Below are 17155 nucleotides of genomic sequence, written 5' to 3' on the forward strand. Positions count from 1 at the left end.
AAAGCTTGTAAATGTTTCTGACAGTTTCCTAGTCTGAGCTTTGTGAATCCGGCATATCATTTGGTCCCAGATTTTTAAATAATAAAAAAAAAAGCTTGTATACCTACTTATAAATAGAAATAAAGTAACAGACCACAAAGAATTCCTAGGTTGATGTATACAGTGGTGTTTTGGATTACGAGCATAATTCGTTCCGGGGCAGCGCTTGTAATCCAAATCCACTCTTAAACCAAAGCAAATTTTCCGATTGGAAATCATAGAAATGCAGACAATTGGTTCCACACCCTAAAAAATAATTTATTATTTTGAATAACATGTAAAACAGATGAAACAAACATTCAGAAACAGCAGAATATGTGATATTATAAGTTACTGTACAGTAATGGAGAGGATGGGAAACACTAGGGCTGACAGAGACTGCAGGGAGCATGAAGGAATGAGCAGGACAGATGTGGACACAAACATGCAGCACTATCTTTCCAGGGAGAAAGGGGCGTGTTTTTTATTTTTGTTGTTTGGATTTTAAGAGGATTTGTAAGGGGTGCAGGTGGATGGCGACAAACTCACTCTGACAGCTGAGTAATGTTGGGATAACTTTACTGTAGATAATTCAGCAGTACAACAACAATTCTTTAACTTGTATAACAGGTAGATTCTTACTGAACAGGAACACTGTCTCTTTATGAAGCTAGGTAAGTATCAGGGAGGATATCACTTCAGTCTATGTGGTGTAGCACAACTATATACAGTCTCTCAGGGGGCCCCACTTCCTGATTCTGCTGGTAACAATGGGCTCCCCTGCAGCACCAGCTCTGTCTCCCCTGAGCAGTACCTTCCTCCTTGCTGCAGTGATGAGGCTGGCTGGACACTCCTGTGTCAGTACCTTCCTCCTTCCTGCAGTGATGAGGCTGGCTGGACACTCCTGTGTCAGTGTCTCTTTGTCCCAGGTGCTCTGCACTCCACTTGCTAGCACTGGGCTGTGTTGCTCTCTCCCCTCACTGCTGCACACTGCTCTGTCTGCTGTAGCTCTTATGGACCTGGCTGAGCTGTCCTGCTTTCTGTGGATCACCTTGTCACACCTCTCTTTAGCTCTGGCACAGGTCACTGCCCTTGACCTCCAGCACTGGAATCTTCTCTCTCTACAGGAACTGGATGGGTCACACTTCCTGAGTCTCTGGCTTTTCCTTCCCCAGTTACCTCTGTTACCCCTAGCTGGGAACTGACTCCCTCTGCTGGACGGAGGTGATAACATCCAACCTCTATGCTCTAATACTGCAGCAGAACCTTCTGGCATTACAGATTTCTAAATAAAGACTTTATATTTTATTCCGGAGCTGTGGACTTCCACTTTTTGCAGAGAGGGGTTACGGCTATGAAGAGATTACCTCCATAGTCCTGTCCCCTGCTGAAAGCCTCAACCTGAAGTGGATCTGCCATGATTTGGAAGGTGAGGGAGACTTCCTGGGTCAGAGTACAGTGCTGTAGACCCCGCTATGCAGGCCATGCCCCCCACCCACTCACGCTCCCACCCAGTACAGGGAGCTCTTAAACCAAAGCAATGCTCTTAAACCAAGGTACCACCGTATTTGAATAGAATTATTGAAATACTAGTTTTCTTTTATAAACATAAATACTAATATTTGAACTTTTAGGAGAAATTTTGTGAGGTTTTTACAGCACAAAATGTGCAACTTTTTGTTAGTTTTACACAGCTATCTGCATTTTTTGATTTTTGGGCTGGGATTAGAGCGGTAGCCTGGCAGATTTACTATATACTTAATGCCAGAAATTAGCATAAATTATAGCTAAAATCTTCCTGAGATCATAGCTGGCATAGGATTCAGTATGATGGTGCACTCTTGTGCCAAACATATTACAAGGTGTGGAGCACCTAATAAAGTTGGTGCATCTTTCTCAGCACAGCTGCATTTTTACAGAGATTGTCCAACCATTAATAGTGCTGCTGTGTTATGCAATTTATATATTCCCTTTGCTTAGTTTCTTATATATCTATGTGGTTTTTTTAATTGTTTTATTAGTGTTTGTTGTGGTGTTTTTTTTTTCTTGAATCATGTCGTAATAAAGATTGATTTTTGTATTTTACTAGAGTGGTAAAGTATGTATAGTGTCTAGCTTTCCTTCTTGTTTCATAATTGGTATGTTATTTTAGAAACATGTTTCTTTGGGGATTTTTGTGTGAGCTCCCTCACTTATTGATTTACTATATTTTCCCCTTGGCTCAAAGAAAGAAATGCCAAAGTACTATGCATGGGCAAAACCCATGCCCCTATGAAGCACTTTGCTATAGCTTCGTCTACACTTTTTTCAAATTAGTGTTATTTTGTCCAAAAAGTCCATGAGTGTAGACTATTTTTTTAACCAATATACATTTTTTTCCCTTCTCCTTCCTGCAATTAATAATTTTTAATAGTTGTAAATGTTTGAATGAATGAATGAATGACTCAATCAATCCATCAGTTAAGCATTTGTCAATTGTTGGAGATCTTATGTCTGTTGCACGCTTAAGAATTTCATCATGAGGTCCTCTTGGAAGATTGCGCATTGCTCAGCCAACACACATTGGCTGACTTCAGAAGTGTGGGAATTGGGATATATTCAACATTTAGAAAAAGATGAAGAAAAAAGGGTTTAAAAGTGAAGTGGCATGATGCCCAAACAGATCCACCCCAGTGAAATATGTTTCATTTTCATCACAATCCAACAATTCCATACACATGGCTTCAACCTCACGTTCCACCTTGGAACCACTCTTGGTTTATTGTGAGCTCAGAACAGGATAACTGCTGGGCATTCAGAACAGCTCCATTAGTTACTGGATATTTACACTAGTATTATTCGGTCATGTCTGTTTCAGACCTAAAAAAAGCTACAATCTGAGAAAACTGGCAGGATCTCACATTCATCTGTTGATTTTCTGTGTCCTTGACGCCAGCACTTTAACATACTGTTTCTATTACCATTCTTGTTTTGGATTTCTGTCTCACACTTGTTGCATTCCTCAATGAAGGCTGAAGGATGGAATCTGATTTATTTGTATAATTTACTATAAATTGGATTTTAATAAAATGAGAAGTAATATTGCACTTTGTTCTCTGCTATTAGTGCAGTTTATATTTAATCCTCTCAAGTATAAACAATTACAATAAATTCTTATTTGCATGTTTTTCTACATTGGATAAGAGTGAACAAGACAACTGTGGTGCTTATACTTAATTTTTATTTTTTTAATCTGTTTCTAAATGAACCAGTCGTACTGATCAACTGGTTACTCTGTAGATCAGCTGCATTATTATTTGGGGGGGCGATGCAGCCACATATACAGCATAGGACATGTAATATTAAAATAAAATGCAAAGTCAGCACTCCCTAATAAAATGTAAATGGGGAGGTACTGGGGATCATCAAATTTACGGTACTAGCAAAGCAAAGCGCTTCCCTAGGCTGAGCTGTCGGCTTGTCACTCAGCTGCCTTTATACTATGTACCACTCTGCTCCGGTGCCTGGAAAAGCTGGATCCAAAAATGGATGGAGTTTTAAGGCAGCAGGCTGACAAACCGACTGCCGAGCCTAGCGAATCACTTTGTTTCACTAGTACTGTAAATTTACACATCCCTAGGAGGTACAAATCTGCTGTCACTATAATGCATTAGTGAACAGATATACAGTAACTATGCAGCAGCAGTTTGGAATTGCTAAGATACATGTGAATGTATTTCTGTTTATTGTATTAGTACAATACTCTAAATGTGAGGTTTTAAGTGATAGGAGCAGGGCTCTAGGGTTATAGCTACGCAGATATCAGTCACAAGCAGGCTGTGGTGCCTCAGTGGGCCCAGAGGTCCCTCTTTCACATTATCAATAGCACATGGTAGGTAGGAGGCCCTGTTACAGATTGTGTGTTAGGGTCTAAAAGCTTCAGGTTACTTCTCTGCTTTATGCACAAGTTGTGTGAGCCCACCAACCATGAAATGTAGTATTCCACAGTGTCAGTGCCAAATTGTCACAAAGTGTTCTTTGTAAGAGGCTTTCCTGATTTCACAGAAGAGGATTCAATCCCATCTTTGACTCTAAATATTACGGCCCAGGCACAGAGCTATGAAACAATCATTTGCATGAACCCGTATCTTGATGGACAAGGTGTAATATGGAAAAATGCCTTGACATGTCTGCAAAAATTTAAATACAAACTATTTTTTTATTCTTATCTAATAAGATAGAGAAAGGAAAATGTTAAAAGTGCTATGATTTTATTGCTGGAAGACTCCACCTCAAACCTTGCTGCTTCATGGAGAGGTTGGATGATTGCTATGCTGCATGATCGTCTAGGTTAAAAGACCACAATGTATGGAATGAGGTAGTATTAGGCCCCGTCTGCTCACGTCCCATTTTCTGTCTTTTTCTTATTTATCTTATATATGTTAATTAGAGTTAGTGAAGTAGTGCCTGTGCCGAACTCCAGCTGTCAATCATAGCCAGGCACCCGCCATAACTGTAGGGAGCAGAATTAGGCTCCGACCACTAATCTAAAGTACAATATGTTATTAAGAAAAATCTGTGAGAAAGGCCAGATTTGAAAAATGAACTCTGAATGGACTCTGAAGGCCAAAATTAATCCGGCCCTGAAGGGGTTCAACACATGTCATTATATCCTATGGATAACTTTGCCACTTGTTAGTCATTAAACACATCCATTACTTAATGGCAAGTTGACCCTAAAGCCTTAACATTTTAATTAGGTTTATGGTGTCCTATCTAATGGTAGCATATACTAGTGACAGAGAAGCTGAACAGAATGATATATCACTTACATTGTTTTATGCAGCTGATGCGAAGATATCTTCCTGAATAACATGGACTATAGGTAGTTCTCTCCATTATGTGCATAAGCACAGTAGTCCTGGATATTCATAAGAAACAGAAACTCTACCCACCAACTGCTAAGTGGTAGTTATCTATCCATGTGTGTATAGGCAGTGAACTGTCAATCAGCAGCAGGAGGACGGGGGAGGGGTGTGGCAAGAATCCTATATCTCCTGCATATTAGGAGAATGGCTGAACAGTATGATGTAATTAATGCACCGATCTGTACAGCATTTCTGTCACTAGTTTATGCTGCCCTTATTTAAGGTGGAATAAACCCAGCGACAGATTCCCTTTAAGTGAATCACTATCATATATTTAAGGTACGTTCACATGTACAGGAGATCCTGCACATGTACATGGACCCTTGTATTGTAGTGCTTTAACCCCTTAGCGACCCATGACGTATCTGATACGTCATGGTGCCGCTCGGGGTGTTGAGAGCGGGGTCCCGCCGGGACCGCGCTCTGAACGGCGCGGATCCCGGCTGACACGTGCAGCCCGGCAGTGCCTCTATTAGCCGGCGCGGGTCCCGTTGCCGTGCCGGCTAATTAAGCCTCTAAGTGCAGCTGTCAAACCTGACAGCTGCACTTAGAGGCTTCAGACCTCACGTCCCTGGTGTCTAGTGGGACGGATCTCCCCCCCCGCGATGCGATCGCGGGGGGGGGGGGAGATCCGTTCTTCTGCCCGTGCCGGGTCTCAGCGTCGGAATGACGCTGATCCCGGCTCGGCAATAGATTGCTATGGCCTGCAGCAGGCCATAGTAATCTATGACCGATCTAATCGATCTTTGCTGTGTTTATACACAGCATTGATCTCTATGAGAGATCAGTGCTGTCTATATACAAGTCCCCCAGGGGGACTTCTAGTTACAGTAAAAAAAAAAAGTTAAAAAGTGTTTTTATTAAAAAAAAATCCCCTCCCCTAATAAAAGTCCAAATCACCCCCCTTTTCCCATTTTATAAATATAAATTAATAAATAAATAAATAAATAAACATATTTAGTATCGCCGCACGCGTAATCGCCCGAACTATTAATTAATCACATTCCTGATCTCGCACGGTAAACGGCGTCAGCGCAAAAAAATTCCAAAGTGCAAAATTGCGCATTTTTGGTCGCATCAAATCAAGAAAAAATTTAATAAAAAACGATCAAAAAGTCGTATATGCGCAATCAAGGTACCGATAGAAAGAACACATCATGGCGCAAAAACTGACACCTCACACAGCCCCATAGACCAAAGGATAAAAGCGCTATAAGCCTGGGAATGGAGCGATTTTAAGGAACGTATATTTGTTAACAATGGTTTGAATTTTTTACAGGCCATCAGATACAATATAAGTTATACATGTTATATATCATAGTAATCGTAACGACTTGAGGAACATGCATAACAAGTCAGTTTTACCATAGGATGGACGGCGTAAATGCAAAACTCCCCGAAATCAAAACAAATTTGTTTGTTTTTTTCAATTTGACAGCGCAAATGATTTTTTTCCGGTTTCGCAGCATATGTTATGGAAAAATAATGCCTGTCATTGCAAAGTACAATTGGTTTCGCAAAAAATAAGCGCTCATATACGTCTCTAGGTGAAAAAATGCAAGCGCTATGGACTTTTAAACTTAAAATGGAATAAGCAAAAGCGCAAAAACGAAAATAGGCTTTGACCTTAAGGGGTTAATGGGCGTTAATGATCCTGAACTGAGGAGCCTACTCTATTAACTTCCAATTCCCCACTAAGATGTAAAGAAAAAGACAACCCCTATGTATAGATAAAAATAAGGCTGGGTTCACACTACGTATATTTCAGTCAGTATTGTGGTCCTCATATTGCAACCAAAACCAGGAGTGGATTAAAAACACAGAAAGGGTCTGTTCACACAATGGTGAAATTGAGTGGATGGCCGCCATATAACGGTAAATAACTGCCATTATTTCAATATAACAGCCGTTTTTTTTTTTAAATAACAGCAAATATTTGCCATTAAATGGTGGCCATCCACTCAATTTCAACATTGTGTGAACAGATCCTTTCTGTGTTTTTAATCCACTCCTGGTTTTGGTTGCAATATGAGGACCACAATACTGACTGAAATATACGTAGTGTGAACCCAGCATCAAATTGTATGAAATGATTGATCTGCTAACACACTTATGTAAATTATTTACCCTAATGCTCTTGGGTTATGCTGTTTGTTTCTAAATGAAGGTGTGCTAAAACTTAATGCTGTTGGGATGACTGTTTTATATTAAGTGTACAGTATAGCAGTTTAATCCTAAAATATTTTTTTATGTTACAGGTTCCACAGAGGATAGAAGGTCAAAGTGAAACTGCAGACAATTCCAGTGCTGGGTCTACTGGTCACTGGGGTAGTTGGGGACCTTGGTCAGCTTGCTCTAGGAGTTGTGGTGGTGGTGTTATGGAGCAAACCCGCCCATGTCTTCCTGGTAATTACCAAGAAAGGAGCCAACAGGTTTCACATTTCCAGTACTCTGCTGGAGAAAGAAGTACCAGTTATCAGAATACACTTGGCCATGATACCTCATTGAATCCGTATACTGGGCATGTTGTATCAGCCATTCGGACATCAGTACCATTACACAGAAGTGGGGACAACCCTAGAGTAAATTTTCCCGGATCCAGTGACTTGAGTCAAACTCACCTTGGAAGAGGAATAGTCAGAAATCGACAGCCACTTCCTCAAGGACACATCTCAAGATTTGACAGGAGGTATTGCAAGTGTTAATTTTTAATTTTAGAAACCATTAATTATTTTCCATTTCCACGAGTATATTGCTACTTTTAGCCTACTACATAACATAATAAAATTAGACAGTCTAAAGGAGTAATCTTGTATCTATTCTGAAATACTTATGATGATGTAACAGAGCGGTGTATCTCCTTATGTGTAACCTATGAATATTCTTTCAGAAAGGCTAGCATGTAGAGATGAGCGCACTTACGTTAAGTTCGGATTCGTGCGAACCTGAATGCCCAGCATTTGAATTGTGCTGTCCGGAGAAGATGGATGCAGCCCTTGGGCTGCCTGGAAAACATGGATACAGCGTTGAGGTTCACGCAATCCCAAACTTACTGTAAGTTTGCTCATCTCTGCTAGCAAGTATAAATAGTAGGAAGGTAACACAGTGAATGAAAGAGGCTTGTAGAGGATTACCATATGTGAAATACTGCTTGAGCTAGTTGAGAGATGGCAAAATATGTCTGAAAACTCATAAATTTAAAGATATTTAATGTAAGGCCATCATTGTGGTAGAGAGTATTTTATGTATGAGGAACACTGGCATAAGGTAATAACTTGGACGCCAGCACATTCCTTTGGACTGAGATGAGGCACTCTGTAAATTTTATGATGTCAAGAAAAAGATTCTTATAATAGAACAATCCAAATTTGGGTTCTTTGTGTATGGGTGCCCAGCCTGAACATCTTCGTGAAAAGGTATGTTTATAAAGATACTAGCTTTTTTAACCCCTTGATGCAAAATGATGAGTTGGCTCATCCTAAAAAGCAGTTCGTTCATGCATTATGATGTGCAGTCTGATTGGTGATCTTCTAATAGTCTGTCTCAGTGGCATAGCATTGACCAGTATATGCATTCCAGTGATTGCATGTTATAGTTTCCCAGTCGGACTTAAAAAGTGTAAAAAAAAAAATGACACCCTGACCACCCTGTAGGTGGAATAGTAAATGCGCTATTGGCTAGAAGGACAAAAACGAAAATGCAATAAAATAAAAGTCATTAAGGCCAAAATAGGCGGCAGAGGCAAGGGGTTAGAAGCAATTAATTTGTTTGTTTAGTCAGTGGTCAAAAAATATTAATAATATTAGAAAAGGTTACAAGAGAATATTTACACATATAGGGGGAGATTTATCAAAGGGTGTAAAATATACACTGGTATAAACTGCCCATAGAAACTAATTTCTGCTTCTTTTTAATTTACCAGAGCTGAGCTGTAATTGGTTGCTGTGGGCAGTTTACACCAGTAGATATTTTACACCCTTTGATAAATCTACCCATAGTCTTTACAAAACTGCCACTCAAGTTTTTGAGCTAAAGCCAGAAGTGAATTTGCTGAACATTATTCAAAATGGCAGACTCTGCCCTCACCCAGGAAGTTGCAAAGTTGTTGTATTCAATGCCTGCTTCGCTGCTTGTGGCATTGTAAAGCACAAGGCAGCATGCTGTAAGCACACTTCATTCTTCTACAAATTTTCCTATCTATCTATCTATCTATCTGATGGTAACATAGGCTGTAGGGGCTGGTCAGGGGTTAAGAGATCACTTAGGGCTTGTGGTCAGTGACCAGATCTAACCAAACCTTGTAAGATTGCAGAGGATAAATGTATTACCTTGGGAGAGAGAGGCTGGAGACAGTACCACATGTGTAGTTCTTACATTTCTTGTTGGGGGTAAATCAAGCAAAACAAGTTATAAATCTTGGGGTCATTTTTATTTAAAAACTATTTTCTGATAACCACTACTAATCCCAGCCAGCATTCATTTTATTGACCTTCATCTGCAACATTAGAATGCTTGAAATAAATTCCCAAAGTGTGCTTTTATGCTATAAATTTACCAACCATTTACATCATCCCTTTTATTTACCTGAAAAACATTTATTGGTATGAGCTTACAAGGGTATTGGCGACATATAGGATTAGTACAAAGAAAAAATAATGGTAATTTTGTAATTGTCTTTTTGAAGTCTGAAATCCTTAGTTTTCTTTGAATGTAAATTAACCTATTAAATTAATTATTTTCAATGATATTATCCTATTATGTTAAGAACTAAAGCTTTCTAAGCCACCAAAAAAATAAAATAAAATACTCTTCACCTATACAGTGGTATGTCCTTAGACCTGGATGTGAAGTCAAAGCAAATACATATAGTTATTGATCAAAATACCCATAAGTCCAATTTCCCAGGGCAATACTACAGTCAGTATTTTTTTCCTAGTATCTGTAAGCCAAAATTACACAGAGAAAACTAATAATGGAAAGATTTTTGCAGCTTCCGTGCTTTAGATCCACTTCTAGTTAAATCTTCTAGTGAAATTCTATACAGACACTTCGGAAAAAAAAAAGAAAACAAAAAAAAACAACAACAAATCTTTAGCAGTGATGTATGCTTACAGCACCGAACATACTGAATGATGTGATGCAAAAAAAGACCATGTACTGTGACCTGTGAAATAAATATAGTTACAATAGTAAAAACCTGTAAAAGATCTTCCAGCCTCAAAAAGTCACAGTCGCATATTTCTTTTTACGGAGATGGGGAATTGTTTTTAACATACAGTCCAGGAATTAATGGACAATTGGCAACCCTTTCCCTCTTCCATTTGCCATTAAAGGGGTGCTCCAGCATGGGGGCACTTTCTGGGGGGGACCGGGAGGAGGTGGCTGAAATAAAAGACGTCCACTCACCTCCCCGGTTCCAGCGGCGGGTCACTCATCGCGGTGCTTTGGTACCCGGTTCCCGGACGCTTCTTGGTGTCTGACGCTGCCCGAGACGCTATGTCTCAGGGCCGCTCAGCCACTCAGTGAAGGAGGCGGGATCCGAGCGGACTTCAAACGGATCCCGCCTCCCTCACCGAGTGGCTGAGCGGCCCTGAGACGTAGCGTCTTGGGCGACGTCAAACACCAGGAAGCGGCCTGGGACCAGAGCACTGCGATGAGTGACCCGCCGCTGGAACCGGGGAGGTGAGTGGATGTCTTTTATTTCAGCCACCTCCTCCCCTGTCCCCCCCAAAAAGTGCCCCCACACTGGATAACCCCTTTAACATCTTCATTATTGAAATAGACCCTACTGGGTTGAAATGTTGCTGTTATGTTGGCTACTAAATAAACCACATGAAATTTGCACTGTTTTGAATGCTGTTGGACTTTCCTTTGTGACTTTACAATTCCCTCACCTGGGATTGTTGTCCTTCGGTGCTTTTTCTGCTTCTACTATTGCCTTACAGACAGTTTTGGTGCTGTTATTTGAGGTGATGTCTATATAAGTTGACAAAAGTTTTTTTTTTCTTTTAAAGTAAAGTAAAACTTATGACCGTAAAGCTGCCCATATATTCAGATTGCTATTTAATAGTTATGTATTCCTGTTTTGTTTTTTTCTTGTTTTACTTGAATGTTCAAAATAAATTTGCATCTATACTGATGCATGTTTATCTACACCTGTTAATAAGGAGCATCAGATTTCTTCAGGTTGCACATTTTGGATGGGTTACATAAACAGCTGTAACATAGACTCTATGCAGTAATTATTTCACTCTATGGGAACAGCTGTATAGAATCTAAAAGGGTCCTCATCACAGGTGGTTCAAATAAAAGTCAGTTATAACACATATGATAGCCTATTCACATTTCTGGAAGTCTGACCACACAACAAGTTAAACATGTGAAAAAATCAATCAGCTGTCATCATACATTTGTGAAAGTAAGTGTTCTTTTAGATGAGTGGGCTACTGGTTTCAAAATTTAAAATTGTTTTCAAGTCAACTGGTGTCTGAAAATGTGTAAATTACCTTTATTTAAAAAAAAAAAAAAGTTAGCCTTCTAGTACTTATGACCTGCTGTATGCCCTGGAGTAAGTTGTCTAGTTCTTTCCAGCCATGCTTTTTGTTGTTACCTCTGTGTGTGTCAGGAACTGTTGAGAAGCAAACTGCCAGAACAAACTCTCTTGTTCTGCTGCTCTGAACAGTTCCTCACAAGGACAAGCACCTACATAACTTCTTCCAGGGCATACAGCAGCAGATAAGCACTGGAAGACTTTGATTCTTCTTATAATAGACATAAATTACAAATCTGCAAATTTGTATACTATATACCTAGTTTATTTAGAAAATCTTTTTTTCTTTATGGCAGACTTCTTTAAAATCAATGTTTCCATAGGCTGTGCCTGTTATTGCAGCTTTGGTCTATTGAAATCACTGGGATTGAGCTGCAATACAACAACCTGTGGACAGGTATGAGTGAAGAAGAAAGCAGCCATGTTTTTCTATTTTTCTTGTCCTGCACAACCCTTTTGTCCCCATAAGGTCTTGCCTATACATTTGTTCCTTGGTATGAGAGTAACTTGGATTAAGAGCAAAAAGAGCTCACAGTTTTTCAAAATTGTACCTTGGTTTAAGAGCGTTGCTTTGGTTTAAGAGCTCCCTGTACTGGGGTGGGAGGGCGAGTTGGGGAGAACATTAGTCTGCATAGGTGGTCTACAGCACTGTATTCTGACCCAGGAAGTCTCCCTCACCCTCCAAACCATAGCAGATCCACTTCAGGCTGGGGCTTACATCAGGGGACAGGACTGTGGAGGTAATCTCTCAATTGTTATAACCCCTATCTCCCTGGACAGAGAGTGCTGCCATACTTTGCCCACATATGTTCTACTCATCCCTCCCTGCAGTCTCTGTCAGCCCTTGTTTTTCTCATCCTCTCTATTCCTACTATAATGTTCCTGCACTTACACTCAGTTATACACACTGCTGGTATAATGTGCCTGCACTCAAACTCAGCTATACACATTGCTTCTATAATGTGCCTGCACTCACACTCAGCTATACACATTGCTGCTGTAATGTGCCTGCATTTACACTCAGCTATGTATAAAAGTTTGTGTCACTGTCCTTCTGCACATCTCTGTGATTATCACTTCCTGATTGGTCCATGCTGAACACACACCCCTTCCTCACTGTGGTCATGTGACCACACAGACCTCTTACAGCAGCTCTGCTTTTCAGGTCTATGCACTTACTATACATTAAACTCCACATGCTGATAGTTATACTACATATCCAGCTTTCTAAATGTTTGTTTCATTTGTTTTACCTGTTATTCAGAATTTAAAAAAAAATCATTATTTTGGGGGTGTGGAACCAATTGTCTGCATTTCAATGATTTCTTATAGGAAAATTTGCTTTGGTTTCAGAGTGGATTAATAGCACTGGCTTCTGTGTGATCCACCCCTGACTGGAAATTAACTTTAGAAGAGCTACAAAATGTGTACTGTGTCCAGCTCCCTGGCTACTCCCTCTTTTTCGAGAAATGCATCATCTGATGTCACAGGAGCCTTTGGCAGGATCTCTTGTCTGAGCTCTAAACCCCCTGCCCCCAAGTGATGTTGCAGTAACCTGGGATCGCTAGTTGTTGGAATTCGCAGTGGGCTAGACGTTAAGTGCACCGACTAGGCATCTGTCATGGTGGCCAGGAGTGGCATGCCCACCCCTGGGTATACCGACACATGACTTTGATGTTTAGGAGAACAGGTGTAGGTGTATAGCAGAGTCTGGTTCTTAAACAAGTGGAACAATTTACTGAGCAAATCTCCAGTGCAATACAAAAAATATAGTATATGTCAGTAGGTGCAACAATAAAAAATCAATCCTTCTCCTAGTGGACAACACAGACAATGTAAGCTGGTTACAAGCCCTGGGCTTGCATAACCGGGCGTAGTTAGCCACTCAAGCTTCCCTAAAATGACTTAAGCCCCTATTGTGAGGAGCAAACGAGCAATGTCGCCGTTCGTTTGCTCCTCGTGCCCTGCTAGCGAGCGGTTGAGAGCCGAAGGGGCCGCAGAGAGGTGTGGGTGGGCTGCCTGGGTAATCGCTAAATTGTCTGGGCAGCCCATAGCATATAGCAATGGTCTGCTGCCGCCACTCCTATTCCACGGAGCGACGGCAGCATATCGCTGCTATGAGTCGTTGTCTTTCAACATGTTGAAAGACAAATGACTACAACGATCAGCCGACATGAACGATGTGTTCTATTACACAGGACAATTATCGGGGCGAATACGGCCGATAATCGTTCCGTGTATTTTCTCTTTGCTTCGCTGCAGATGAGCAGGCGCATTAAAAAAAAGGTGCATCTAAAAAATATTCGCCTGTCAAATACTTCTTCATAAATAGAACTTAGACCAAAAATGGGTAAAAAAATCTAATTATTTAGTTAAAAATAGGCACAAAGCCCTTCATAAATTTCCCCCAATGTGTCTATCAAAATTCTTTTGTTTAACAAAGCAAGCTCCTGTGTATCTATCACATGACTAGGGCCTTTTATGTATGCATTAAACGTTTATATTAAAGTACCTGCAAACTGAGAGCGGAATGACTGTAAGGAATTAATATAGAAAGTATATTGGAAAGTTGTATAACTTTTTATTACACAAAGAATAACATTTATTTGCTAAAACCAGCTTTAACCAGGAAGCTTAAGAAACATATATTTCTTGTAAAAGATTTAAAAAAAAATAAAATAAAGTTCAATTGGTAAATGCAAATATTAAAATATATGTTGGTTTGAACTACTTTTAGGTAGCACAGCTCACAGCCCCCAAGGGAGTTATAAAGATTGGTATATTTTACATGTTAGTCATTGGACTGAGATGCAGGAAAAGGGGTGTAATAACTGCTGACAGGTGCCAATAATATACTTTCTATAGCTGCACAAGCATAAAGCACATAAAATGTATGCAATACTATATAAATGCACTGTGTTTTACAGCTAAGAGCTTCTATTCATCCTCACAGGGGTGTGGGCCCTGTATAATTTTCTGCTGCTAGATATAAGACGCTTTTTACGACTAGGCTGCACCCTTACAGAGTGTAACTTTAAGCAATGTTACGGAAGTTTCACACCACTTAAGAGTTGATATTTCCATTACCTGTTTGCTTTCAGGAAACTGCATATTCATTGCCAGAAAATGCTTTGCCTTTCAAACTCACTATTGTACTGCAGGGTGCGGTGGGTATTTGTGAAATGCTGGTTGCTGTACCATGCCGTGGAAATATCCAGGATCTCTCTATCTGTTCTTAACCTAGAGGAAATTGAATAGTTCATAGTTGTTCTGTGGTTAATTTAAACAAAACAACAAGCTGTTAATAGAAATTTAATCATAATTTAATACCTATCATTCCAAAGTCCTTTCCAAAGTCTCCAAGATAATGCATGGATTGGGACAATGATTGTCTGGGAGTTTCTAATTGTATGTGCATCTTTATCTTTTTGTTGTTATTATTTAGCCGCTTATATATTAAATGGGGTAATATTGTGGTAGATATCTGTTAGCTGTGTTTTCTTAAAGGGAAACCATCAGCAGTTTAGAAGTATCTAACCTGCTCATAGCTTCCAATAGGGCATAGAGTGGTGAAGATGAAGGCATGTTTCCAACTTTCATCTTTGGCATAGTTTGCGCAATATACCATCCACAGTGCACTGATCTGCCCCGGCCACACAGTGCTGCCTTGCACTGCTGACATTCTTTAGTAGGGGCGGGTTGGCCAGGGGCGGATCAGTGCCCTGGAAGTAGTAGCCCCACCCCTTGGAGCACCAAAATGACATATTTTCATATGCATTACATTCTTAATATCGAGAAAACGGGACCAGGGTAAAGATAAGAAACTTACCTTCATCCTCATTGCCCTGTGCCCTATAGGATTATATCACCCGTGACCTGCTTTGTCTCTTTCACCCCTTAATGACACAGAGCGTACATGTACCCCCTGCGTTGCTAGGGGAGTTCAGAGGGGGCCATCTGGCGACCTCGCTCTGAATCGCTGCAATCCTGGCTGCTATCTGCAAACCAGGACCGTGGCAATTAGTGGGCACGGTCCAATCCAATCCCGGCTTGGCAATCTATTGTTCCTGGCTGCAGCAGGCCAGAGCAATAGATTGCAGATCTCATTGATCTATGCGGTATATATGTACTGCATAGATCTCAATGAGAGATCAGTGCAGTGATACTAGAAGTCCCTCCCCTAATAAAATTCTTAATCACCCCCCTTTTCCAATTTTAAAAATAAAAATAAAGAAACAAATATATTTGGTATTGCTGCGTTTGTAATCGGCCAGTCTATTAAATTATCACATTCCTGAACTCGCACGGTAAACAATGCAAACAAAAAAAAAAAAGATTCCAAAGTGCAAAACTGCACATTTTTGGTCGCATTAAATCCAGAAAAAATGTAATAAAAAGTGATCAAAAAGTCGCATATACGCAAAAAAGGTACCGATAGAAAGTGCAGATCATGATGCAAAAAATAACACCTCATAAATGCATCGTCATAGAGCAGTTTTAAGTTAAAAAAAAAAACTGTTTTAAAATAAAAGTTACACAAGTTGCATATCGTTCTGATGGTACTAACTTGAGGAATATGTCTAACAAGTCATTACCCTAAGATGAAAGGCGTAAACACAAGCGCCCCTCCCCCCAAATAATAAAAAAAGGTTTATTTTCAATTTCACCACACATATAATTTTTTGCTGGTTTCACAACATACTATATGCAAAACTTCAGCCTGTCTTTTCAAAGTTCAATTAGTTGCACAAAAATTAAGGGCTCATGTGGGTTTCTAGGTGAAAAAAATGCAAGTGCTATGGTCTTTTAAGCACAAGGAGGAAAAAACGAAAACGCAGAAATGAAAATTGGCTCTGTCTTTAAAGGGTTAAAGAGGAAACCAACATGACATGAGTAGTGATAAGGAATTTGAAATGGAGTAGGCTCTTAGCAGAACACTTCTATGGTGGCCTTTGCCCCTATCCCCGTATCTACTTCATCTGTGGATATCATTTAGATGATTGTTAGCTGTGTCACCAGGCATAGTGGCAGCATGAGAAAGTAACATTAGAAATAAATAATATTTCTCTTAAAGTAAATAAGGAAGGGGGCAGGTTCATTGTTTTTATGGGAGTTTTGCAATCAGACACAGAGAACTGGAGTTGGTGTCTTGGTATGGGACAATATTGAAAACACTGGGCATATATAGCGGAAAAAAGCGGGTCAAATAAAGGATGAGGTACCTGATTAAAGTGTTAGACAATAGACATATAGGTTCCAGGTTCAAAAGAGCAGTCAGCCTGCTCCCTAAAGTGGCTGCATCCTGAATTAGACAAGTGATGGATTAGTAGTAATCTCAATAGTAGTATGGATTAACAAATAGATTGGCTGAATGCCCTAAAAGATTTAAAAGAGTACCTATTGACTCAAGCTGAATATAAAAGTTTATTGATTAAGCAGAAAAGATATATAGAATGGGAAGGTATAGGACATTTGCTGCCTGAGACGTGTTTACTGCAGAGGAATACATTTGTTACTTCTCTTAGGACTGGTGCTGGGGAAAGTGGTAACAGAAATACTCATAGGGGGACTGCATGTAAAAATATTTGCAGATGCTCGCGCCAAAGGGGCAGGGAGGGGGCAGGATAGGAGAGTGCGGGTGCACGTACAGGGGATGCGGCCTCTGCGTGCGCCACATTTA

At 40.1% G+C, this 17155-nt stretch overlaps 1 protein-coding gene across 4 annotated transcripts in view; it reads left to right on the forward strand.

Annotated features, from left to right (window-relative positions):
* THSD4 (thrombospondin type 1 domain containing 4) overlaps positions 1–17155 on the forward strand; it is a 527908-nt gene that overhangs the window by 90958 nt on the left and 419795 nt on the right. For all 4 annotated transcript variants that reach the window (XM_069982054.1, XM_069982070.1, XM_069982063.1 and 1 more), the window contains one exon: positions 7184–7614. In XM_069982054.1, the coding sequence (XP_069838155.1) occupies positions 7184–7614 (431 nt within the window). The remainder of the gene's footprint in view (positions 1–7183; positions 7615–17155) is intronic.

The sequence above is a fragment of the Dendropsophus ebraccatus genome, chromosome 1 (genome assembly GCF_027789765.1).
Source record: "Dendropsophus ebraccatus isolate aDenEbr1 chromosome 1, aDenEbr1.pat, whole genome shotgun sequence".
Classification (NCBI taxonomy): domain Eukaryota; kingdom Metazoa; phylum Chordata; class Amphibia; order Anura; family Hylidae; genus Dendropsophus; species Dendropsophus ebraccatus.